General features: G+C 37.0%; 1 protein-coding gene across 2 annotated transcripts; it reads left to right on the top strand.

The window, feature by feature from the left end:
• The first annotated feature begins 32 nt into the window (after nt 1–32).
• slc35b3 (solute carrier family 35 member B3) lies at nt 33–23,988 on the top strand. 2 transcript variants are annotated; one of them, XM_046833457.1, is made up of 10 exons: nt 33–155; nt 1,542–1,769; nt 6,135–6,256; nt 7,155–7,309; nt 8,041–8,148; nt 8,451–8,548; nt 8,652–8,744; nt 20,982–21,093; nt 21,182–21,251; nt 23,403–23,988. In XM_046833457.1, exons 1-10 carry the CDS (start codon nt 129–131, stop codon nt 23,548–23,550), a joined length of 1,161 nt encoding a protein of 386 aa, XP_046689413.1. In that variant the 5' UTR covers nt 33–128; the 3' UTR covers nt 23,551–23,988. The 2 variants fall into 2 exon arrangements, with proteins under 2 accessions (XP_046689413.1, XP_046689414.1); XM_046833458.1 differs by lacking the exon at nt 33–155 and adding an exon at nt 409–971.
• The last annotated feature ends 1,620 nt before the right edge of the window (nt 23,989–25,608 follow it).

Below are 25,608 nucleotides of genomic sequence, written 5' to 3'. Positions count from 1 at the left end.
TGAACAGTCACAATGATAAGGTGGACTGGACTAACAGGTTTCACAGAGCTTATTTTATTTCTGAACAAACATCACAGAGTCCAAACGTCAGATGTGTAGGGACATCATTACATAGCAGACACAATTCAATGGAATCATCTGAGGAAATAAACAAGGTATGGAATTAATCAAGACTATACAATTTCAGCCAGGTCGAATACTGGTCAGGAAAGATTTAACGATTATTTTCTATGATTATCTTATTTTTCCGTGTTTAGCCCCGGTTTCTGTTATGATGTAGTATTCGGAAATGTACGGACATTTAGGGACAAAGATTGAATGAAAGTATAATAAAGTATAATTTTAAGCAAAAAGTAAATGAAATAGCCAAGCGTTGAACACGCCCCTTGGCGTCAAAACTGTAAGTTCCGGCTCCACAGGAAGTTGCTGAGTGTCGCCTGCGCATGTGTACAGCGCTACCGGGACAGGGTTGTATAGCAGGAAAGGAAGTGCTTTTAACACCAAGTGTCTAATAAGGTGCTGTGAAAATGACAACATGAAATAGCACAGCGTTACTGTAGAATAATTGGGAGAATTCGCGTTGGCGTATAAACTGCTCTGTCTTAATCTTAAAAAACAAACAAACAAACAAACAAAAAAAAAACTAGCAATAAAAACTAGCTAACCTGCTGATTATTTAACCCCGGAAGTTTTGCGTAGCCTTGTAGCCACTTAGCTTTAAGCTTGCTTTACTGGTTCTGGTAAATGTTTGTCTTTTCCTATGATGAGGTGGCACGCGTTTCAGTTTTGCGTGCCGCCTTTCAGCCAGCTCTCTTTTCCGTATTTTGGTAAATGAATAACATTGTGGCTAGTCGCCATGGCTGGCTTTCCAGTTACTTTCCAAGCCACTTGATAGTCTGAAAGCAGAGGCGATTTTCAGTCCTCTGATGTTTTCCACGTATCGACGATTTTGCCTACTGTCATAAGTTCAGGTAAGATGCCATTTCCAGCCGGCCAGAGAAAACTATGCTTGGATCACCTTCACAAAGACAGTCTTTACTCAAGTCCAGTCCAATCCTAAATTAGGTTGACTGAATAGACCAATCGAACTAGTTGGTTTAGATAAACTGGAACATTTGACACCATATGGATTTTGATTGAACACACAATAGATTTCAGTACCCTGATTTGTCTTCGATCAACATTAAAGCAGAGTAAAAGCCTGATTGAGTTTTCGTCCTAAATTATTAAGTCCTAATTATTTATTTGAATGGTTGGGAGTTTCAGTTTATTTTAATCCACGAGTTTCTATTTCAGCTGAATTTGAACAATCAGTATAAGAGAAATAAAATATTTATTAGTGTCATTGTAAATGTACACCTTGTATCCACAGGACATGATCACAGCAGTGTTCATTCTGTATGAACAAGTCTCTCATATTTCAGCTATCATTTAGATTATTATATTTTGCCCACGTCCCAAATGACTCCAAAACAAAAATGTAGTCCTTTGTATATTAAGGACATGTCATGATGTTGATGATATCATTTGTAAATCCACAGGAGGGTACAGACACAATGAGTTCCAAATACAGCTTAATCAACTATAACTCCCGAAAGCACATCTCCATCTCGATACCCTCCTCCGCAGAGTCGATGTCCCCGCACATCAAATCCATAGAGGAGCTCCGAGTGCTAGGGGTGAACCTGAGCAGTTTCAGCACTCCCACACAGTTCTTCATCTGTGTGACTGGAGTGTTTGTTTTTTACCTCATCTATGGCTACCTTCAGGTACCAATTTCTGTTGTTATACCAGCACTGACATAACTGTTGTTCTCTCTGTTTATACCAGTGGCAGCATATCTCTCAACTGTATGGTAGAATTATATTGTAATGACCGACTTCTATATTTCTATATCAATAGGGATGCACCTCAACATATTTTGAATCAACACAGATTTTGCAAAGGAACACATGATAGACATGACCCCAAGCCAAGTCATTATATCGCTGAGGTTTTGATAACCTGCCACCAGAAGCTTGCAATAACCAAGAATCTCAGTTTATCTCATGCATTGCAAATTCTACACTTTCTGCATCACTCTTCTTGTGCCTACACATGCACAGCTGTGTAAAGATACACAGTCAAATTGGCATATTTGGTGAACAGCTTGTGTGTGTATGTATTGGGGTGTAACGGTACACGTATTCGTACCGAAATCTTTCGTACCGAAACCATACGAAGTAGCTTTCGGTTTGGTACACGTGTGCCAACCTCAATCCTTTTTACTTGCATAGTTAAATCCTGAGTTCCCGCTGGAATGTATTAAGTGAAAAGTAAAAAAAAGTTTTAGTTTCCGCCTCTCACTTTGAGCGCATTTCTGAAATTATTATTAAACTTTAAAACATACACAACAATGCCAGAAACTAGATTTAGCACAGTGTTACTGTGGCTACTCACTCCGTACCGGAAATACGATGTGTAGTGTGTTGTTTTGGGACAGTCCAGCGATATGGATTCTGTAGCGTTTGCTTCAAGAATTTATCTTGCAAGGAGAAAATACTGAAAATGCTGCATATCAAGCAAATAAACAAATGAAGGATGGGAGGAATGAAGACATTTGTTAAATTATGTTAAAATAAGTAGATCAGTTAAGTAGAGCATATCTTTAGAAAATTTTATATTACATGTAAAGCACACACACACACAAATTGGGTTTAACAAATGTCAAATATTTAATAAAATTTATTAATAATTAATAATCATTTATTAATTTTATCAATTTTATTTGTGCCACTTTAATCAATTGCTCAATTTAATCAATACAATAAGTGTATTGCATTCATTTTATTTATTCTATTAAATTTTTATATATACATTTTTTTTTAAATATAATATATTATTTGATATTTAACTAAGCAGGCATTTTATTTTAAATTGTTCTATAAATGTAAACTGTTTGTTTACAAATGTTAATAATAATAAACCGTGTTAAAAAAAAGAGATAAGCAATTTTATGTTTTGCATTTCTTCCCTCTAACTATACCGAAATTGTACTGAACCGTGACCTAAAAATTGAGGGACGTACCAAACAGTGATTTTTGTGTATTGTTACACACCTAGTATGTATTTCACCAGTTAATTTCAGATTTTTTTTTTAATAAAGGAAAAAAAATTTCACACAATATGAACAATACGAATAAGCCGTGTCTTCAATGGCCATGGAATTCTCAAAAGTGAGTTTGAGTGTTGCTGGCAGAGATGAGCTAAAATTGCATTTGCAAATAACTTGATCACCCTTACCAAAGAGATTCCTGTTGGTCCTAAAACATGCCAACATCCGCAGTTGGCTGCATCATTCAGTTCCTTAGCTTTATCTGTCCTGTTTTTAGATTATGCTTTTGCAGTTCATTCACCTTTTTGCACCTTCTGTGCCATTTTCTACCACTTTCTGCATATGCCTGATGAGGAGTTTACAGTTACAACAGTTTACAGAATTGTGTGAAAAACACAAAACGTGACCGACAGTTCTGTGGATTGATGAAAGTAAAATGGCTACATTGGTTTAAATTGCCAGGAAGGAAATAATAAATTATATAAATCACTCTTTACAAAGATGGTAAGCAGAAAAGCATTTCAGCATGTAGCATTAAACCTTGATTGGGATGGGTTGTAAAAGCAAAAGACTACTCGTAGTTTTATGTATTGTGTTCTCTGAAGTGCTTTATTTTTTTTTTTACCCCAGAATTTTAAAGAACCATCAGTTACTATAGACTTTCTGTCAGTTTAGACTAATCTGGTCATTCTTATTTTCAGATGCTTTCCTGCTTACTGAGGTTGTGGGATGTTTGAGGCTTTTACATTATTTGAGATACAGTGGAATCCCGTTGTACGAGCATAATTCGTTCTTGAAAATTGCTCGTGTGTCCATTTGCTCGTAAGTTCGTACTAATTTTCCCCATAGGAATGAATGTAAAAGTGATTTAATCCGTTCCGAGATGTCATTCGATCGCTTATTTCTGCACTTAAAAGTATTTGTAGCCTATTTTTAAAAACAAATACACCGCAAATTATTGTAATATAAACATAATTTAACACTTACTCATGCGGTAGTGGTTGATTGCGAGTGTGAGACGCGCATCAAGCTTGTAACCTCCTCGGTTTCCATGGTCATTCTATTTACTTTCGTTTTCACAGCACCATCACTCATTTTCTTGGGAGACATTTTTCAAGATTTCTAGTGAAATAAAAATATAAAACTAAAAAAAAGTTACTGTGGGAGAGCGTATGAATACGGGAGCCACTTTTATTTATTTTTTATTTTTTGTGTCGATCTACTTAGTGCCCCATGCAGCACGTCTCTGGCGCGCACACACACACACACGCTCTCCTCCTTAAATGCACCCTCCGATCACTTGAACTAAGTGTCATCAACTAAGCGACTGATGCGACCCTCCGCCGAAAATGGGGAACCGGCAATTTTCTCTGATCTCTAATTAACGAGCCTTCACAGCTTCCATTAATTGGTTTAAATTGTTTTTCCTTGTTTGATAGAAACATAAACTAGTGTTTAACCTGTACCTGCCTATTTACCTTTAAGTTTAGTTTTTTTAGCTTTACCTTTTAATTGTTGTCCTGGCACATTATTGGCTGAATAGTTTATTGTTGAATGAGCAGTCATACAAGTGTTCCTAAATTACCTAGTAACATAAACTCCTAGACATTGATTATATCTGTAGTGACGTAGAGCACCAAAGCCCTAAAGTTTGATGCACTATATTCATAAACCCACCAGGCATAACATTATGACTAGAGGTCGACTGATTGACCAGCCGGGCTGACTTTTTAATTAATCGGCATCGGCCAATTTGTGCTGCAAATTAGGCCGATTATTATTCAGGCTCATCTTACACATAACTGCATGTGTACGTTCTGCGCTTGTGTGAGAGAACATACATCTTCCATACCAGCAGGTGGCAGTAATCTATATTTGGCATCCAAACAGGGAAACCGGATCTAAATATATAAATAAGCAGCGTTATCAAGCAGGCGTTCATGTAGGTTTTTTTTCAATCATCTCTGCTAAGTTGAAAAGACAAGAGCAAGAATGACAATAAGAGTGTTCCATTATTTTGTTTTCCTAATCCGCTAAACTTAAAAACTAATCAGGGTTCTCTTTCTTGTCGACAAGCTTCGCCTCTGCCAAACATGCAGAATTGCCGAAAAACAGCAGATGCCGTCCAACTCGAGCCAACAATGCGGAAAAAAAATAAAGCAGTTTCTAGTATAGCCTTACATATTTCATTGGTTAAATATGTTGATGCTTTTGGAGAGAGAATGAGAGTAAGGTTTTTTTTTTGGAATTGTACTGTTAGTGAGTCTTCACCAGCTGTAGTTTAGGGTAGACTCAGGGACCAAAACCTGCTCATAAGTGCACTGATTGAAGTGGCCTGTGGTGTTCAAAAATGTTTCATTTAAGCAATTTTCTGTATCATGTCTTATTAGTTAACTATTAGATTTTATGAGAGAAAATTGGCATCAGATATCTGCCATGATTTCTAAATATCGGCATCAGCCAGAGTAAAACCTATATTGGTTGACCTCTAATTATGACCATCGATCAGGCATAACATTATGACCACCTGTCTAATATTTTGTTTCCGTTTTTGCTGCCAGAAGAGTCCTGACCCGTCAAACATTAACAGCATTAACTTCTTTAGCAATTTGAGCTACAGGAGCTCATCCGTTGGATCGGACCACACGGATCAGCCTTCGCTGCCCACGTGCATTAATGAGCCTCGGCTGCCCATGACCCTGCTGCCGGTTCACCGCTGATCCTTCCTTAGAGCACTTTTGATGGATACTGACCAATGCAACCCTGGGAACAGCCCGCAAGTTGTGGAGATACTCTGACCCAATCATCTTGCCATCACGTCAAACTCGCTCAAATCCTTACGCTTGCCATTTTTTCTGTTTCAATTTTGAGGACAAAATGTTCACTTGCTGCCTACTATATCCACTTGCAGGTGCCATTATAAAGAGAGAGATATTATCAGTGTTATTCACTCAGTGGTCATAATCTTATAAAGTCCTAATGTTTTGCCTGATAGGTGTGTGTTCATAGTTTATAATTTTCAAATTTCTTCTGTTTTTAGGAGCTTATATTTTCTGTAGAAGGTTTTAAACCTTTTGGCTGGTATCTTACCCTGGTCCAGTTTGGGTTCTATTCCATGTTTGGACTGGTAGAGCTGCAGCTTACTCAGGACAAGAGGAGGAGGTGAGAAATGCAAAAAAAATGGTAACAACCTGACTGGACAAAGAACTACTCCTTACATGCAAATATAAAAATGTACATGCAAACTTTCTATATGTAACTCCTGAGTCAGACAAGAAACAGATATGTTTAAATGAGGTCCAGGCTGCTGCAAATTTTTCTGACAATTGTATGACTCACTGCAATTAGTTTTTTTGGCAGGTTGGGTTAATGGCAAATTTGTAAATACATGTCATACAGTAGTTCAGAACCCTCAGATGCTATCATAAATTCATACATAAAAGAAATTGGACTGCAGCAAATAAGGAGAAAGAGGCAATATTCCTCTTGTCATTTCCAGATAACACAATGTAATGGTCTATAGATTTTATCTCGCTTGCTTTGGCAAATTGTTAATTCTAAGAATAAATCTGCAGGAAGCTCATAAATACATTAGCAGTTTTATCTAAAAGGAAAGCTGCAAGAGCTTGAGCATTGCTAATATAACTACACTGTTATAGTAAAAATATGAATAGTTATTATTACCTAGCGATTCACTGGAGTCACAGCCAAAAGGGTGAGAGAAGGGCAGACGTAAACAAACAAAGCACTCAGAAGTTTAGAAAAAAAAAGAAACAAACAATTTTTTTTGTTGTTGTTGTTCATTCGGAGCATATAAAGTATTTGTTTCTTCTGTAATACGGTTTAAAGTTAGTAGTAATACATGTTACCTGATTTTGTTTCATATTTCTTACCCAACTGAGAGGTTTAAGCATGTGAACTCATTATTACATAGTTAGTGTAATTTTGTATTTCAAACAAAACCTAGTTTAGATAACAACAGACTAGCTGTGTCTGATAGCTTTGGAGATGTGCAGTTTTTGGTATAACCATTTTATTTTACTTTGAACCACTTTTTCAGAATTCCTGGAAAGACATATATGATCATAGCATTTCTAACAGTTGGGACCATGGGTCTCTCCAATACATCACTAGGATACTTGAACTACCCAACACAAGTCATCTTCAAATGCTGCAAACTCATTCCTGTTATGATTGGAGGAATTTTCATTCAAGGTATCTTCTTTTTGTTGAATTGGGATGATTCCATAATTGGCTCAAACAAAAAGAAAATGAGTGAGATAGCAAAAGAAGTACAGCCTTTATCATTTAATGTCTTTAGTTTTTCTTTTCTCTAAATTCCAGCATTGTAGTGTGGTGATCCCCTGGGTCTTATGTGTAGGTTCTTAATTGAAAGCTAGATGCTAGTCTATCAAAGCTAAGCAGACTAAAAGCAATACAAAGTACATTGCTGTCACCTTGTCCTCCCATGGCATAGAAAAGTTCAGGAAGACTTTCCCTACTCATCTCTCCCTTCCTTTTCCAGATTTGGAGGCAATCAAGGAATGCAAGAGAGACATTTTGTGCTTTTTTTTTTTTTCCCCCTTCAGTCTCACATTCTTTGTTGTTGTACTGATAAAAGAATCCTCTACTAGAGTGCTGACCTTCTTCAAAGAGGCAACCTGCAGCTAGGGTTATGATGGCTGCTCTCAGTTTCTGATCCGAAGGACATACTCATCTCACTTCTCTCTCTTACCAACTATAGTGCTACTGCTTATTTAGGGGGTTCAGCAGAGACACAGATGTCCATGGCTAATGGGAGCTTTTAAAGGCCTTTGTGCAGCTACTAAAATTATTTGCCAAGCAAGACATAATGACCATTGATGCCTAAACTAGAACAGAAAGTTATTAAAGATGCTGTTTCTGGGAGGATCATTGCTCTTTTACAGTGATTAATTGTGTTGCAGGGAAACGGTACAATTTTGCAGACGTTATTGCTGCTCTGTGCATGAGTCTCGGCCTTGTCTGGTTTACGCTGGCTGACAGCAAGATTGCCCCAAACTTCAATGTGACAGGTAATATGCTGGTCAAAAGAAGGCATTTTTATTCACTAGATGGTTGTACCACAAGAGCAACTTGTAAGATGCATCTGAACAGACAGCAATAGCTCTTTTATTATTATTATTATTATTATTATTATTATTATTATTATATATTTATTTAATTTGATATATATTAATAATTATAATTAATAAATACTTTTAAGTAATTTTTTTAAGAAAGATTTATCCATGTGAAATATAGCAAATGCATAATGTACTACTAACATCATGCAGCAGTATTAAAAGCTTGTTTGTGATGTATCTGATTTTGGCAGGTGTTATCCTTATTTCCCTGGCGCTTTGTGCTGATGCTGCTATTGGAAATGTGCAGGAGAAAGCAATGAAGCTACACAATGGATCAAACTCAGAAATGGTAAAACATTACCTTGGTAATACTTGTCTAAAAAAGCAAAACATGTCATATAACTCTAATCTTTGTCTCTGAATCAGTTTCTCTTTCTTTCTATGTGTTAAAGGTGTTGTATTCCTATTCCATTGGGTTTGTGTATATTCTGCTTGGACTTTTGTGTATGGGAGGTCTGGGACCTGCAGTGGCCTTCTGTGCTCAGGTCAGTCTTAAACATATTAAACTAATACAATCCACATAACACACTTGAAAATGTTTTTAATCCAGTTTTGAAAGTTGATAGTTTTTAATACATATTTGTGCACAGGCCTTGGGAATGTATACTATTTTGTACTATATAGTTCTGAAACATAGTCTGATTGGAAATTTGTTTCTCTTCTGTAACCAGAAGAAAAATCATAGCATTTTAAATGTCTGGTTAAAGTTAAACATAAAAATAAAGAAAAATCTTTAGATATTTAAAAATTCTATTCATGGTGCACTGAATGGCGTAAAAACACCTTATGTTTTATAAAATTTTCATCAAATTTAATATGTAATAAATAAACTGAATACAAGCAAATTTCTTTTTAAGAATAGTACTTTTCTTTTTATTTATTTTTTTAATATTTTTTTCTTTGAAGGCCAAGCAATCGTTGTAAATTTCTGAAGCATTTGCTATATACATTATTAACTAGAGTCCTCAGTTCCTTTTTCTCTTTCTGGAATGATCTTAACCTGATAATTTGCTGCAAAATCAGCAGTACCAAGCAGGCATCTACTTATGCAAAAAAAAAAAAAAGCCGGATTATAAAATTGGGAGGAAAACAAGTGATCACTTTGACCATGTACTTCAGTCTAGTGTGCAACAGTCTCACGCTGTCATAGCATTTAATGAAAAGGAAGCGCAGCATCACTCTTGACTTGACCCTTTTACAGTGATGCTGGAATAAATGCAGATTAATTTAGAATTGTTGTATTGAAAAAATATCCATTTTTATTAGTGTTTAAATATTACCTTAAACAACGAAGCGGCTAATATATGGATTTTTGCTGGGTTTTTCCTGGTTTCACAAACTTCAAGCCAAAAAACCGAGCCCCATAACATGATGAAATTGCCGAACGGAAACGAAAAAACACACCTCACCTGTGTTCTGAGCTGCATGGCATCGGGAGAAAAACTTCCACCGGTGGTGATTTTTAAACGCACAACGATGGCAAAAGATAAACTTGTGAAAGGAAGGAGGAAGACTGTGAACAATGACTTTCTTGGTAGGCTACTGTTTAGATACAAGCCGTTGTAACGCGTTGAGTCTGGGTCAGGGGATAGCTCACTAACTCCAGTTGCAACAAAAATCATATAAGCACAGACAGGTTTCCAAAACACGTGCTTTTTTATTTTTCTTGGCAATAGCATTACGGGTTAGTCAAAGAAAATTAGAAATAAGCTTCAGAAAATAATAAGGACATATTCCTCGGCCTTGCACACATGCAGTAATACCGGAAAAAAGGTGGTGGCAGCTATTCCCAAAATACTTATATATAAAGTATTTTGGGAATAGCCTGCCGCAACACATTTCACCACACATTTCACCTGTTACACCGTGTAACAGACACTGTCTTTTGTTAAAGCTTGTGTAAAGTTCATTAGTTTCAGTGTAGACAGGCTTATAGACAGGTGCGGCTTATTTATGTTCAAAATACAAATCTTTGTAAAATTCAGTGGGTGCGGCTTATATTTGGGTGCGCTTAATAGTCCGGAAATTACGGTACTTTAAATTAAATTATTATACAAACGTTGTTGACTTCCATCTCTACATTTATAATGTGCATCACAGATATGAGGGCTGGCAAAGTGAATCAGTTAGGATTATGGTAACAAATATATGCTGACAAATACAAGGAATGCACAGTAACCTAAATAGTGTACCAAATATTTCACATTGTTCCATTTACATTTGTTAAAATTTGTTTTTACCAGGGTTGGACGAAGTACATAAAGCATATAATTGAGTAAAAGTAGAGATACAGTAGGTACAATGTTACTCTAGTAAAAGTAAAAGTGCTCGCTTTAAACTTTCATTTAAGTAAAAGTACAAAGGTAAAATGTACTAAAGTATCCAAGAACTATAATTGACTGTCTATAATGTCATATAATGTTTTATCACAAGACACTTTGCTTAATCAACTTGAAAAGTTTATGAAAACACTGTAATGTTACTCTTAGTACACCAATCTATTTATAGAATGAAATTAATGAGTCAAACACTGATTGATATTTATTGAAATGATCATGAGTCCAAAACCTTCTTTTCAACGACTTCAGAATAATAAGGCCATGGGTGTTGTTGCAAGTTAGAGTCAGGAGTTTCTTCTATCATTTATTGCTCTCAAAATGTTCTGCTTCATGTTGACCTGATGCTGAACTATATGTCCGTGATGAGTAGATACCACCAATGGCGGTTCTAGCTTGAATGACATCCTGGGTGAACCATGCAATTCAACATCTCTCCCACTGATTAGTTTCAGCTTTGAAAAGCTTCTCTTTGCTTCAGCTACAGTCACTGAAAGAGTAAAACATTCAGTATATCTCTCAATATACATTTCTGAGAGCTTCTTTCCATGTATAAATATCACCCATTTATTGCACAATTAAACACACATCAAACGCTCAGAACCAAGAACCATACAACTCTTTGGTTAATTGCAGCCGTTAGATACATGCAACATCTATATCCTTATAATATGTCTTTTAAATAAACCTTTCAAGCTGCACAGGAGATTCTTCCTTAATGAACTTTAAGTACAATCACAGAAAACATTTATGACATCACCTCAATTAAAGGTAACCACACCAATAAGTACTATTTAACTACAATCCAACTAAACTAGTTAGGTTGTAATTTGTTGCTACATACATCATGATAAAGTACATATTATAAATTATAATTGTATGCAAGCTAAAAGAAATATTGTTGCTCTGTGTGTAAAAGCATAAGTGATCTACAGTTAGCATATTTAATTAAATGCATTAGCCTTTACTATCCTCATAACAAGATGATAGAAATGCATACACACCTTTCTTGTGTGCACACCTTTCGAGACCCAACCAGGTTCATTGACTGTGACATGATATAATAATGGAAATGAGCATGCAAATGAGCAGTATATAAATAAAATAAAAAAATCGTCCCATGCCGCTGATACTTCAGTCTCTGAGGCACCTGTAGCTTCTTTTAGATGACAGTAGAGAATTTTTTTCTTTTTCTTAAAACAGATAACCTGTTGAAAGTGACTTCAGAGAAGTTTTAGAGACTTTTCTGACCTCAAGATATAATTAATTTTTACAATTCACCAGCTGTGACCCTTAAAGTTTTTTGCCCACTTGAACCATCCTTTGTACAGTGAGTTGTAAAAATATAGAAATTGTTCTCTTCCTTGTTAACTTCATAATAATTGTCAAGTACATTTTAATCTTTTTACCAAGATGGTGGAATTTTGCAATTTTCATATTGCCACTTCCCATTTTGTAAACCTCTACAACCTTTTGCTTCACATCACAGCTATATTTCATTGTCTTACCCATTGACATGAGTAAATTTGGCCCATATGTAACCTCATATTTATACGTCTGCAAAACAGGATAACATGATCGAGCAAATTCCTGTTTCTTGTCACTTACAGTACAGACCAAAAGTTTGGACACACCTTCTCATTCAAAGAGTTTTCTTTATTTTCATGACTATGAAAATTGTAGAGTCACACTGAAGGCATTAAAACTATGAATTAACACGTGGAATTATATACATAACAAAAAAGTGTGAAACAACTGAAAATATGTCATATTGTAGGTTTTTCGAAGTAGCCACCTTTTGCTTTGATTACTGCTTTGCACACTCTTGGCATTCTCTTGATGAGCTTCAAGAGGTAGTCACCTGAAATGGTTTTCACTTCACAGGTGTGCCCTGTCAGGTTTAATAAGTGTGATTTCTTGCCTTATAAATGGGGTTGGGACCATCAGTTGTGTTGTGCAGAAGTCAGGTGGATACACAGCTGATAGTCCTACTGAATAGACTGTTAGAATTTGTATTATGGCAAGAAAAAAGCAGCTAAGTACAGAAAAACGAGTGGCCATCATTACTTTAAGAAATGAAGGTCAGTCAGTCTGAAAAATTGGGAAAACTTTGAAAGTGTCCCCAAGTGCAGTCACAAAACCATCAAGCGCTACAAAGAAACTGGCTCACATGCGGACCGCCCCAGGAAAGGAAGACCAAGAGTCACCTCTGCTGCGGAGGATAAGTTCATCCGAGTCACCAGCCTCAGAAATCGCAGGTTAACAGCAGCTCAGATTAGAGACCAGGTCAATGGCACACAGAGTTCTAGCAGCAGACACATCTCTACAACAACTGTTAAGAGGAGACTGTGTGAATCAGGCCTTCATGGTAGAATATCTGCTAGGAAACCACTGCTAAAGAAAGGCAACAAGCAGAAGAGACTTGTTTGGGCTAAAGAACACAAGGAATGGACATTAGACCAGTGAAAATCTGTGCTTTGGTCTGATGAGTCCAAATTTGAGATCTTTGGTTCCAACCACCGTGTCTTTGTGCGACGCAGAAAAGGTGAACGGATGGACTCTACATGCCTGGTTCCCACCGTGAAGCATGGAGGAGGAGGTGTGATGGTGTGGGGGTGCTTTGCTGGTGACACTGTTGGGGATTTATTCAAAATTGAAGGCATACTGAACCAGCATGGCTACCACAGCATCTTGCAGCGGCATGCTATTCCATCCGGTTTGCGTTTAGTTGGACCATCATTTATTTTTCAACAGGACAATGACCCCAAACACACCTCCAGGCTGTGTAAGGGCTATTTGACCAAGAAGGAGAGTGCTGCGCCAGATGACCTGGCCTCCACAGTCACCGGACCGAAACCCAATCGAGATGGTTTGGGGTGAGCTGGACTGCAGAGTGAAGGCAAAAGGGCCAACAAGTGCTAAGCATCTCTGGGAACTCCTTCAAGACTGTTGGAAGACCATATCAGGTGACTACCTCATGAAGCTCATCAAGAGAATGCCAAGAGTGTGCAAAGTAGTAATCAAAGCAAAAGGTGGCTACTTTGAAGAACCTACAATATGACATATTTTCAGTTGTTTCACACTTTTTTATGTATATAATTCCACATGTGTTAATTCATAGTTTTGATGCCTTCAGTGTGAATCTAAAATTTTCATAGTCATGAAAATAAAGAAAACTCTTTGAATGAGAAGGTGTGTCCAAACTTTTAGTCTGTACTGTAGGTGTACTAAAAATGTAAAATATTTATAGGAATATACTTCAGTTGTATGCAAAAGTTTAAGAACCCCTGACAATGTCCATGATTTTCATTTATAAATATTTGGGTGTTTGGAGCAGCAATTTAATTTTGATCTATCAAATAACTGAAGAACAGTAATATTTCAGTAGTGAAATTAGGTTTATTGGATTAACAGAAAATGCGCAATATGCATCAAAACCAAATTAGACAGGTGCATAAATTTGGGCACCCCAACAGAAAAATCACAAATATTTAGTAGAGCCTCCTTTAGCAGAAATAACAGCCTCTAGATGCTTCCTATAGCCTGTAATGAGTGTCTGGATTCTGGATGAATGTATTTTGGACCATTCCTCTTTGCAAAACATCTCCAGTTCAGTTAGGTTTGATGGTTGCCGAGCATGGACAGCCCGCTTGAAATCACCCCACATATGTTCAATGACATTTAGGTCTGGGGACCGGGATGGCCATTCGAGAACATTGTACTTGTTCCTCTGCATAAATGCCCGAGTAGATTTTGAGCAGTGTTCTTGGTCGTTGTCTTGTTGAAATATTCACCCCGGTGTAACTTCAACTTTGTGACTGATTCCTCAACATCATTCTCAAGAATCTGCTGATATTGAGTGGAATCCATGCGACCCTCAACTTTAACCAGATTCCCAGTACCGGCACTGGCCACGCAGCCCCACAGCATGATGGAACCTCGCCCAAATTTTACTGTAGGTAGCAAGTGTTTTTCTTGGAAAGCTGTGTTCTTTTGCCGCCATGCTTAACGCCCCTTGTTATGACCAAATAACTAAATCTTTGTTTCAGCAGTCCACAGCACCTTATTCCAAAATGAAGCTGGCTTGTCCAAATGTGTGTTTGCATACCTCAAGCGACTCCGTTGTGGTGTGTGTGCAGAAAAGGCTTCTTTTGCATCACTCTCCCATACAGCTTCTCCTTGTGAAAAGTGCACTGAATTGTTGAATGATGCACAGTGACACCATCTGCAGCAAGTTGATGTTGTAGGTCTTTGGAGGTGGTCTGTGGGCTGTTTTTGACCGTTCTCACCATCCTTCGCCTTTGCCTCTCCAATATTTTATGTGGCTTGCCACTTCTGGCCTTAACAAGAACTGTGCCTGTGGTCTTCCATTTCCTCACTATGTTCCTCACAGTGGAAACTGACAGCTTATATCTCTGCGATAACTTTTTGTAGCCTTCCCCTAAACCATAATGTTGAACAATCTTTGTTTTCAGGTCATTTGAGAGTTGTTTTGAGACCCCCATGTTGCCACTCTTCAGAGGAGAGTCAAAGAGAACAACAACTTGCAATTGGCCACCTCAGATACCTATTCCCATGATGGGATGCACCTGTCTATGAAGGTCAAGGCTTAATGAGCTCACCAAACCAATTGTGTGTTCCAATTAATCAGTGCTAAGTAGTTACAGGTATTCAAATCAACAAAATGACAAGGGTGCCCAAATTTATGCACCTGTCTAATTTTGTTTTGATGCATATTGCTCATTTTCTGTTAATCCAATAAACCTCATTTCACTACTTACATATTACTGTGTCCTTCAGTTATTTGATAGATCAAAAAAAATTGCTGATCCAAACACCCAAATATTTATAATTGAAAATCATGGACATTGTTAGGGGTTCCTAAACGTTTGCATACAACTGTATATTATACTCGTATGAATTCATAACGGTGCTATAAGTTTTTAGATTGTGCTTCTCACTAGCATGGTCAAGTACAAGTACATGGTCAATCATAGAATTGAATGGTCACAATTAAGGGATAGATGACCACAGTCAAATACAGAAATTATTCTTGAAGGTTCTTAGAAGTGTTCCCCCATTCACTCTGATTGAACTTAAGAGGATTTGCCGTATACTTACAGTTTGTACAGACTTACCAAAGAAAACTTGAAGCTGTACAGCTGTAAGCTGTAAAAACTGCCAAAGGTTCTATAAAACTCATTAAAAGACAAGAACATTTTATTTCTATAGTGCTTTTCACAACAGACATTGTCTCAAAGCAGCTTTACAGAATTTAACAGTTAAGGTAAACGATGTGTATTTATACCTCATGAGCAAACCATGGTGACTGTGGCAAGGAAGAACTCCCTTAGATGTTATGAGGAAGAAACTTTGAGAGGAACCAGACTTAAAAGGGGAACCTATTCTCATTTCGGTGATATCAAGAGTGTGGTTATAGTCTTTAAAAAAATACAGAACACTGGAGAGTGAGAACTAACATGAGCACTGGAATGTAAGATTATAAGTAATGTACTTTCTACAGTCTTCTACAGTCATTTGAGATTATGGAACCAGGAGCTACTAAGCAACTCATAGATCCAACACCAGCTTCTCCATGCCAGAGCCCTTAAACACTCAAAGAGGTCCAATGTCTAAACTCCGCATGAAGTGGGATCCAAATGGCGCTGGTACGTCTCTAGATGGTTCAGGATGTTTGCTGGGTCGACATCTACTTCCATAATCCATAATCTTCATGAGGTGGGACGTAACTGGATCTGCCCCAACCTCGGGATGGGTAAAGCGAGAGAAGCAGTGGAGAGGAATTAGCGTTTGCTGCTGTTCATGATATTAACAAGCACAAGTTGATAATGTGCATGTGATCACATGTACTGGAGCACAAAGGTTATGATATGTGTGTTATGTGTAGGACTCGCTAAAAATATACGTCTTTATTCAGCACTTAAACTTGGGGGAGTGTCTGAGCCCCAAACACTGTCAGGAAGACAATTCCAAAGTTTAGGAGCTAAATGTGAGAATGCTCTACCACCTGTAGTGGACTTTGTTATTCTAGGAACTACTAGAAGTCCGGAATTTTAAGGTCTCAATGAGCGTGACGGATTGTAGCGTGTTAAAAGACTGAATAGATACATGGGAGCTAAACCATTTAGTGTTTTGTAAGTAGCAGTAGTTTGTAGTCGATTCGAAACTTAATAGGTAGCCAGTGTAGGGATGATAAGATTGCTGCAGTTTCTGTGTACTGGTTTTTGGGCCGATGAGGAAAATCTGTCTTTTCAGAATTTAATAATAGTAAGCTATGAGTCATCCAATATTTGAAATTTTTTTCACACTCCAAGTTATCCGAGCCAATTAGGCTGTATTGTCTGGTTTCGATGAGACATATAGTTGGGTATCATCAGCATAACAGTGGAAGCTAATCCCATGCCTACTAATAATATTTCCCAAGGGAAGCATGTATATTGTGAAAAGCAGGGGTCCTAGAACTGAACCTTGTGGCACCCCATAATTTATTTGCATTAGCCTGGATAGCTCTCCATTTAAGTCAAAATGGTAATGATCAGACAGGTAGTATTTAAACCAGGTTAATGCCCTTCCCTGAATGCCGATGTAATTTTGTAAGCGATCTAGGAGATCATGATCTATAGCAGCGGTCCCAAACTTTTTTTGTGCCACGAACTGGTTTAATGTCAGACAGTATTTTCACGGACCGGCCTTCAAGGTGTGGCGGATAAATACAACACAATAAAATGATACTACCAGCATAAAAACTGGTATTTTCTAAATATAATTATAAAGCTGAATCCACTGTGTGTTTTTTGTTCATTTTGCTAGCTTGGGGGTTTCAATTTAGCAGTAATGTATTATTATGTGTGTGGAGCAGCCCCTTTAAGAAAGTAGCGGATGTAGGTAAGACATGTGACCGAGGCAAGCATCTTGACATGCATCAAGAGTGAGTCATAGACCGATGTGGCGGAGAGAATCCGGTAATTTTCCAAAATAAAACATTGGTCAGAATCAGATAATAAATAAAACGGAAATAATGAAAGTTATTTATTCTTTCTGTACGGCCCGGTACCAATTGACCCACGGACTGGTGCCGGTCCGAGGCCCAGGGGTTGGGGACCACTGATCTATAGTTTCGAATGCAGCACAAAGATCTAGCAAAACTAACAGAGATGTAGCCTTGGTCTAAAGCTAAAAACAGGTCATTAGAGATTTTAACTAGAGCAATTTCTGTGCTATGATGGGGTCTAAAACCTGACTGAAACTCTTCAAAGATCTTGTTCTCTTGTAAGTAGGAACATAACTGGGCAGACAAAATCTTTTCTAAAATCTTAGACATAAATGGGAGATTTGAAATGGGTCTGGATCCAAATTAGATTTCTTAATGAGGGGCTTAATAACCGCTAACTTGAGGGGTTTATGAACGTGACCTAAAGATAGTGAGGAGTAAATAATATTCAGAAGAGGCTCACCAGCTATATGTAACACTTCTTTCAGTAGTTTAGTGGTGATGGGATCTAACAGACATGTTGATTTGGCTCTGGTAATAACATCATAGAGCATTACCTCTCCTATACTTGTAAAGCAGTGTAGTTGTGGAGTTTTAGGTACGATTCGATCAGGAGATGGTGTCAGAGGTTGAACCTCCACAATTGTTTTTCTAATACTTTACATTTTGTCAGTGAAGAAATTCTTAAAGTCCTCACTACTAAACTGTGGTGGAATACATTTTTCAGATACCTGATTTGTTGTTAATTTAGATACTGTACTGAAAAGGAACCTGGAATTGTTTTTGTTGTTTTCTATGAGTTTGCTGATGTGCTGTGCTCAGCTCTAGCAGAATTTATCACCTGTCTGTAGCTAAGCATACTGTCTTCATACACAATTCTAAATACCTCCAATTTTGTTTTCCTCAATTTCTTTTCCAGATTACAGGCTGTTCTCTTGAGGGCATGAGTATGACTATTATACCATAGTGCAGGTGTTTTTTCTCTAACCTTTTTTAACCGGATGGTTAAAAATTCAAGTTCAATTTCAATTCAAATTAAAGAATATTAGCATTTAGGGGTTTAGTGAGAAATTAAGATAAATCAGGCAGGTTATTTGTGAATCTGTCCTTAGTGGTCGGAACAATAGTCCTACCAAGTAGATAACGTGGTGGGACACGGCTAATCTGCTCTATCGGTAGTGTGTACAATATGAAGTAATGGTCTGTGATGTCATCACTCTGAGGTTAAATATCTTTATCAGTGACATCTGCTCTGTGGGATATTTAGTCTAGTGTGTGAATAAAACCATGAGTTGGTCTAGTGATGTGTTGTTTAACCCCAAAAGAGTTGAATAAGTCCACAAATGATACTCCTAGTGCATCATTTGCATCTACTGCATGAATATTAAAACCTCCTACAAGCAGCACTTTATCAAAATTGATCAAGAGGTCTGAATGAAAATGAGCAAACTCTTAAAGAAAATCCCTGGGGCCCTGGGTGTCTGTACAGAGTGAGCGATAATAGAGGTTTTCCATGTATGTCTGAAAGTACAACCTTAAGAATTAGCACTTCAAATGATTTAAACCTAAATCCTAACATTAAGAAGGGCACTATGAACGGTCGCTACACCACCCCCACGACCATTCTGACAGGGCCCATGCATATAAGCATATCCTGATGGTGTAGACTCGTTTAGACTATATACCGTAATTTCCGGACTATAAAACGCACCGTTATATAGGCCGCACCCACTGAATTTTACAAATATTTTTAGTTTTAACATAAATAAGCCGCACCTGTGTATAAGCCTACACTGAAACTACACTTTCTACACTGAAACTAATGAACTTTACACAGGCTTTACCGAAAGAGTGTGTCTGTTACATGGTGTAACGGGTGAAATATGTTGTGGCTCCTTTAAGAGCAGAGCGGTATTTTGGGAATAGCACGTCACTGCATTCTTCCTGTATTCTTCCGGTGTGTGAGTGTGCGACTGAGGATTATGTGCTCATTATTTTCTGATGCTCATTTCTAAGTTTCTTTGACTAAACCATAACGCTGTTGCCAAGAAAAATAAAAAAGCACGGGTTTTGGAAACCTGTCTGTGCTTATATGATTTCATTTGCAACTGGAGTTAGTGAGCTATCCCTTCACCCAGACTCAACACGCTACAATGGCTTGTATCTAAACAGTAGCCGACCAAGAAAGTCATTGTTCACTGTCTTCCTCCTTCCTTTTACAACTACTGTATTTCTCTCTGGAAATTATCTATTTGCATCGTCGTGCGTTTAAAAATCAACACCGGTGAAAGTTTTTCTCCCGAAGCCGTGCAGCTCGGAACACAGGTGAGGTGCATTTTTTTCGTTTCCGTACAGAAATTTCATTTGTCTAATGTTATGTCGCTCAGTTTCTTGGCTTGAAGGTTGTGAAACCGGGAAAAAACCAGGAAAAATCCATAAATTAGCCGCTTCGTTGTTTAAGCCGCAGGGTTAAAAACGTGGAAATAAAGTAGCGGCTTATAGTCCGAAAAATACGGTAATCATTTGGTTTAACACTAATACATAGTACTGAATAAAGGTAAAACATTTTTTTATTCATTTCTTCACACAAAATACCTGTACACAAAATAGAAGCTTTCTTAATACTTTCTGAACACACTGTATTTGTCTTCTTAAATTTAAAGTTTGTAATAAGCAAAAACTAAAATCTAGTTTAAAAAAAAATTATAAAAAAAAGTATTTTAACAGAAAGAGACAGAATATAAAAAAACATTAAAGAAAGGTTATAAATTCATTTGTATTTGATCGAGTAAAATAAGTATTTGATCTTGTACCAAATTAGCAAGAATTCTGACTCCCACACACCCAAATTAGTCCTGTACCTTAAGGAAAGTACTCCTAATATCAACTTATGTGTATAAAAGACACCAGTCACAGAATCAACCTCTTCCATTCAAACCACTCCATCACCATGAGAAAGACCAAAGAGCTGTCAAAAGACATCAGGGACAAGATTGTAGACCTGCACAAGGCTGGAATAGGCTACAGATTGTTATCTTGGCCGTATGTTTGTGGTCATGTTGGTTGGTAGGAAATCAAATACTTATTTCATTTGATCAAATACAAAGCAATTTATATATTATAATATTCTTTCTGGATGTTTTATTTGTTATTCTTTCTCTCTGTTAAAATAAACCTACTATAACAATTCTAGACTGTTCATTTCTTTGTAAGGGGGATCAAATAATTATTTCCCCCACTGTACTTGCACTGTTGTGAGAAGGAGTCAAATGGGATTTGTCTAATAAAAGCTTGTGTTTTGTGTGCAAATGGTTTTGAGTGTGTCATTTTTCTAATCTTTTTATTTGTATTTTATTTTGTATTTTTTTATTCAGCATCCAGTGACCACATATGGTTATGCATTCTTCTTTTCTTTGACTGGTTACTTTGGCATCTCCTTTGTTCTGGCTTTGATAAAACTTTTTGGAGCTCTGGTTGCAGTAACAGGTGAGACATGCCAGTCTGCTTTATTTTAAAATATTTTAAGTAAAATAATTTTAATGAATTGATTTTGTCTGTCTGTTTGTTTATTTAGTGACCACAGGAAGAAAGGCCATGACGATTGTCTTGTCTTTTTTGTTCTTCTCAAAACCTTTCAGTTTTCAGTAAGTGAGCTTTTCAGAGCATGCATGTTGCAAAAATGCATTAAGGCAGAAAAATAAGTTCTACTTTTAGTTCAGTAGAATGTGCATGTACAGGGATTGGAAAATGAAACTGTAACACCTATTTTTAAACCACAATAATTTATTTGTATAGTATAGGGCCTCTTTTTGTGGCCAATTCATCTTGGGAATGATAGATAAGTGCTCCACAGTAGCTAGATTGATTTTAAGCAGAACAGTGGTCAGGTTATGTGATACTGGTGTAGGAAATCTTTCTCACAGTCCTCCAAAATACCCCAAAGTTGCTGAATAATATTCAGGTCTGCTGACTGTGCAGGCCATGGAAGATGTTCACTTTTATTGTCATCACTTTCATGTCACTTGTCATACTGTGTGTATTGGTGCATTATCATCCTTTGGGGAACAATTTTGGAAGTGGTGGTGTATCAGCTTTGGTTTGGGCAGGTCTGGCAGGCCACCACCAGTGGCATAACATAAGTCCTAACGAGATGTGTCAGATAGAGTAGCTCTTTACTGAAAGCATCACCTCACGAGGACCTGAGGAACTCAGGGTTGAGTCCATATCAAGGTTGTAATGCCTTTCAGCATCCGCTAAAAAGCTTTCTTGAGCTCAACCTGTGAACTCCATGATTTCAGTCTGTTTACTGCCTCAGCAGATGACAAACCAGAGTGATGGGTGGCAGCTCCTTCATTTCATTCCTGGACTTTGCTTCCTTTCTTCATGTGGATAGATGAGGTTACTGGTGTTTTAGCCTCTGGGGTCTTTTCTTTGCATGTTTATTACTCAGTTAGCTGGATTATGTTGTTGAAGATTTGACATGATCCAGGATTGTTTGGTTCTTCAAAGCTCATCCTGGAGTTGCTGTCATAGCAACAGGTCAGTAAGATTGTACCTGCTTGGGAAAATTTTTATTCCATGTAAACAGGATTAGATCATGCCTTTATAAGTGGAGACAACACACTAGCCATGTCCTCTCCATTTGTACAAGAGAAATTTAATGCATAATGCAGGATAGACTAGATCCTTTAGCATAGCATGATACTTTACTTTTGAAAAATGTTTTTCGCATCAAATACATTTTTAAGCCTCATTAAAAGTGTCACATTGAGTACAGCATAAATAGCGGAAAAAATTACAGTTGTTTAGTATGTTATAATTATTTCTGTATTGAAGCTGCTTTAGATGTCTTTTGTCAAAACACTGTGCAGAAGAAATTAAATTAAGAATGAAATATTTCACATTTACTTGTTACTAAAGTTCTATTGGGTCCTGTGGTGGCTTTGACATTAAAAAAAAAAAAAAAAACCTTCAGCTGAAAAACAATAACATGGAAAACACTTGTTTGTTTCATTTGATCTTATTTCCCAGTTTTCGCATATTTCAAGGTGTTCATGAGGTTTCCATATTCTTCATAATCTTTGAGAAATAACTCTTTCATTGCAGTAGTAAAAAGAACTGTGCATGTTTATTACCCATTGCACTACTGATCAGCCAATTGCAGTGTTGCAGACCAAGCTTTCTTCTATTTCTGTATATAGCCTTTTTAAGCAACGCATGTTATCTATCATATTAGATGTTATCGCTCATCTTTAACTGAATCCTGTTATACTAATAATCTCTGCACATGTGTTTCAAAAGATATAGTAGCCAGAACACAGTTACCTCGATTAGAAGATCTTGGATGTGTCATTTGACCTTTTGAATGTAAAATGTAGTGATGTATGAAGAACGGGCCCCTGGATTGCAAGTATGAATTTTAGGATCTGTAAAATTTGATAACAGAGATATAGTTGGGATATTATGAAGAATAATAGTCAAGTAATTTAAGTGTGGATAAGCAGGAACTGGTATCAAAACATGAAGCGGTAATTACCCAAATTTATCGATTATTATGTTTCTAATAGAAGCATTTTCTTCTGAAGGTTACCATCAGGTACAACCCTTGATTAAACACCTTGAAGAAAAAACACACTTATAAGCAATACTAAAGACAGTACGCTGCAAAATGCATATATTTGCATTTGACTATTATATTTATACTTGTGAAATATTGCTGTTTTCTTTTCTATATGCTAAGTTTTTCATGTTGATATACATGACTGCTTCATCTGTATTTATCTTTCCCCATTCAGGTATGTGTGGGGAGGCCTACTGGTGATCTTTGGGATCTTTCTAAATGTCTACAGCAAAAACAAAGACAAAATGAAGCTTCCTCCTCTGGCAGAGTTATGGAAAAGAATGCTGAGCAGCAGGAAAGGCCGACTCTCTCAGACTGTGTAAATTACTGACCTCTGAGCAAATTGTATGGGGTTCTCCATCCAGTCACCCCAATCTTCTGAGAAAAGTCAGACTCTCACATTTTAAAAGGATGCATTAACATGAAGGATGGCCAGTTTAAACTGATCAGAGAGGATGCAAACTGTGCAGCAGCAGACTTGTTACTTATCATGTGCAAACTGGATTATGATGGAACGGACAGATATCATCTGTTTTTCACTTGCATGTGCCACTAAGTAATGGCATCTTTTCACACAAAAGTTTGTCATTTCTATGCGTGTTCTTTTTTTTTTACTTTGACTGGACAAGGTAAATGCAAGTGACACGTCTTTCTTTAAAAGTTTTGGAACTGTATGAATGTCAACTGCCATATTTGCTATCCATTTGTTTGGTAAAAAGGTAGTTCTTTTTACATTAAAAACAGAGACGTTTGTTCAAGCAGTTTGGAGCATTTTCCTATAAGTGTGAAGCTTGCCAGGCATCTCTTATCCATCGGCTGCAGCTCAGAGTGTTGAAAGGCTGCCAAGCTGCTTCTCAGATGTTTACCCCTATGATAGCCCAGAGCTTGTTTGATTAGTAGTCTTGGAATAAGATAGCACTTAAAAGAAAACGAACATTGTTCTTACAATTTAGCTTTAGACCCAATTTATTGTGTGTGTGTGTGTGTGTGTGTGTGTGTGTGTGTGTGTGTGTGTGTGTGTGTGTGAGAGAGAGAGTGTTAGAGGAATGATTGTTGTAAGCAGTACCACTCGTTTTTTAATCACCAACAAATTATACACATCAGCATTACCAACTTAACTTTTTGTCAGATCATTACAGTTTAAGACTTTCAAAATCTAAATTCAAAATCATAAATGTAAAAGTAAATGCTGATAACTCTAGAAAGTTAAAATAAGTTGGTTTAGGACTTTTTTTCCCCCCTGAAGAAATATTATCTCATGGAAAATCTATTTGAATTTAAAGAGGTCTAGTGATTGCATTAAATGTCCTATGTTCTAAACCACTTGTTTGATGAATTATAATGATCGGTAAATGGGGAACAGAGAAATTCTTTTCCCTGTTATATATTTAGTGAAATGGCAAAAGAAAATCAGGAGGCTGTCTGATTCAATTTAAAGCAGTTCTCATTAATCAAAGTCTAACAAAATAGCTGTTGAAAAGAGTCATTGTGTCCTTCAACTAGTGAGTGTCTCAGCTCTCTGATTGTTAGGAGTTAAACAGCATGCTGCAGGGAATAGATCTTGCTCTTTTCTGCTTTTGTGTGTTTGCTGTAATGACAAACTATGTCATTGGTCTAATGAAAAACTGAGGAAATCAAGGTGGAGGATAAATACTGGGTAATTAGTATTTGAGGATTTTTTTGGAATGCTGGCAGGTTTTCCATAAAGAATAAAGTGTCTAATTCTAAATGTAGCATTTAGCCAGTCAGTTTCAAGACTTCTATATTTGTATTATTTTAAACGCTTGCATGTGAAATCAGTTCATTTAAAGTTATTTTCAGTTTACTGTTTTATACCATATTAACGAAACCTGTTCATCATCACAGAAAATATATTACTCGTCTTCACAGCCTTCATTGCACTTAAGCTGCCTAAAAAGTAACGCCACTGCCAGATCTTTGTCTTTAAAGTCAAATGTACACAATTGTGAAGCTTCACTTTATTTAAAATCATAAGCCTTTTAAATGCAGGGCTTTTTAGCTGTGTATCTGATTTGGACAGTGCAAGTTGGGAAAACCCAGCTGACTGCTGCTTAACAATACCATTTGTCTTAGATGAATGGCAGCGACACAAATAATGAAGGTTTAAACCCATTCAAAATGCAGAGTTTGTTTCAATGAACAAATTTGCACTTCTGATCCTGACACTCAACATATGCCAAACACACTCTACATTACACAGCTACAAGGATTGTAGGAAGGTGCAGCGATTGAATTGGTATGTAAGATCAAAATTTTTCTCAGTGCTGTACCCACTTAACTTGTTAATCATCCTGATTTAGACCAAGAGAGAATATTAACAAGTATCCAGAATAGCTAAAAGTGTCCTCTATTAAGACTTT

Source organism: Silurus meridionalis, chromosome 21 (assembly GCF_014805685.1).
Source record: "Silurus meridionalis isolate SWU-2019-XX chromosome 21, ASM1480568v1, whole genome shotgun sequence".
Taxonomy (NCBI): Eukaryota; Metazoa; Chordata; class Actinopteri; order Siluriformes; family Siluridae; genus Silurus; species Silurus meridionalis.
The sequence above is the reverse complement of the archived record's forward strand: the minus strand, read 5'-3'. Positions and strand labels throughout refer to the sequence as shown.

Bases quoted from the DNA above. Each gene is read 5' to 3' on its own strand.
- slc35b3 (XM_046833457.1), top strand. From the start codon at position 129: ATGGAATCATCTGAGGAAATAAACAAG. The intron at 156-1,541 runs GTATGGAATTAA...GTAAATCCACAG, and splicing joins CATCTGAGGAAATAAACAAG to GAGGGTACAGACACAATGAG. The intron at 8,549-8,651 runs GTAAAACATTAC...TATGTGTTAAAG, and splicing joins ATGGATCAAACTCAGAAATG to GTGTTGTATTCCTATTCCAT.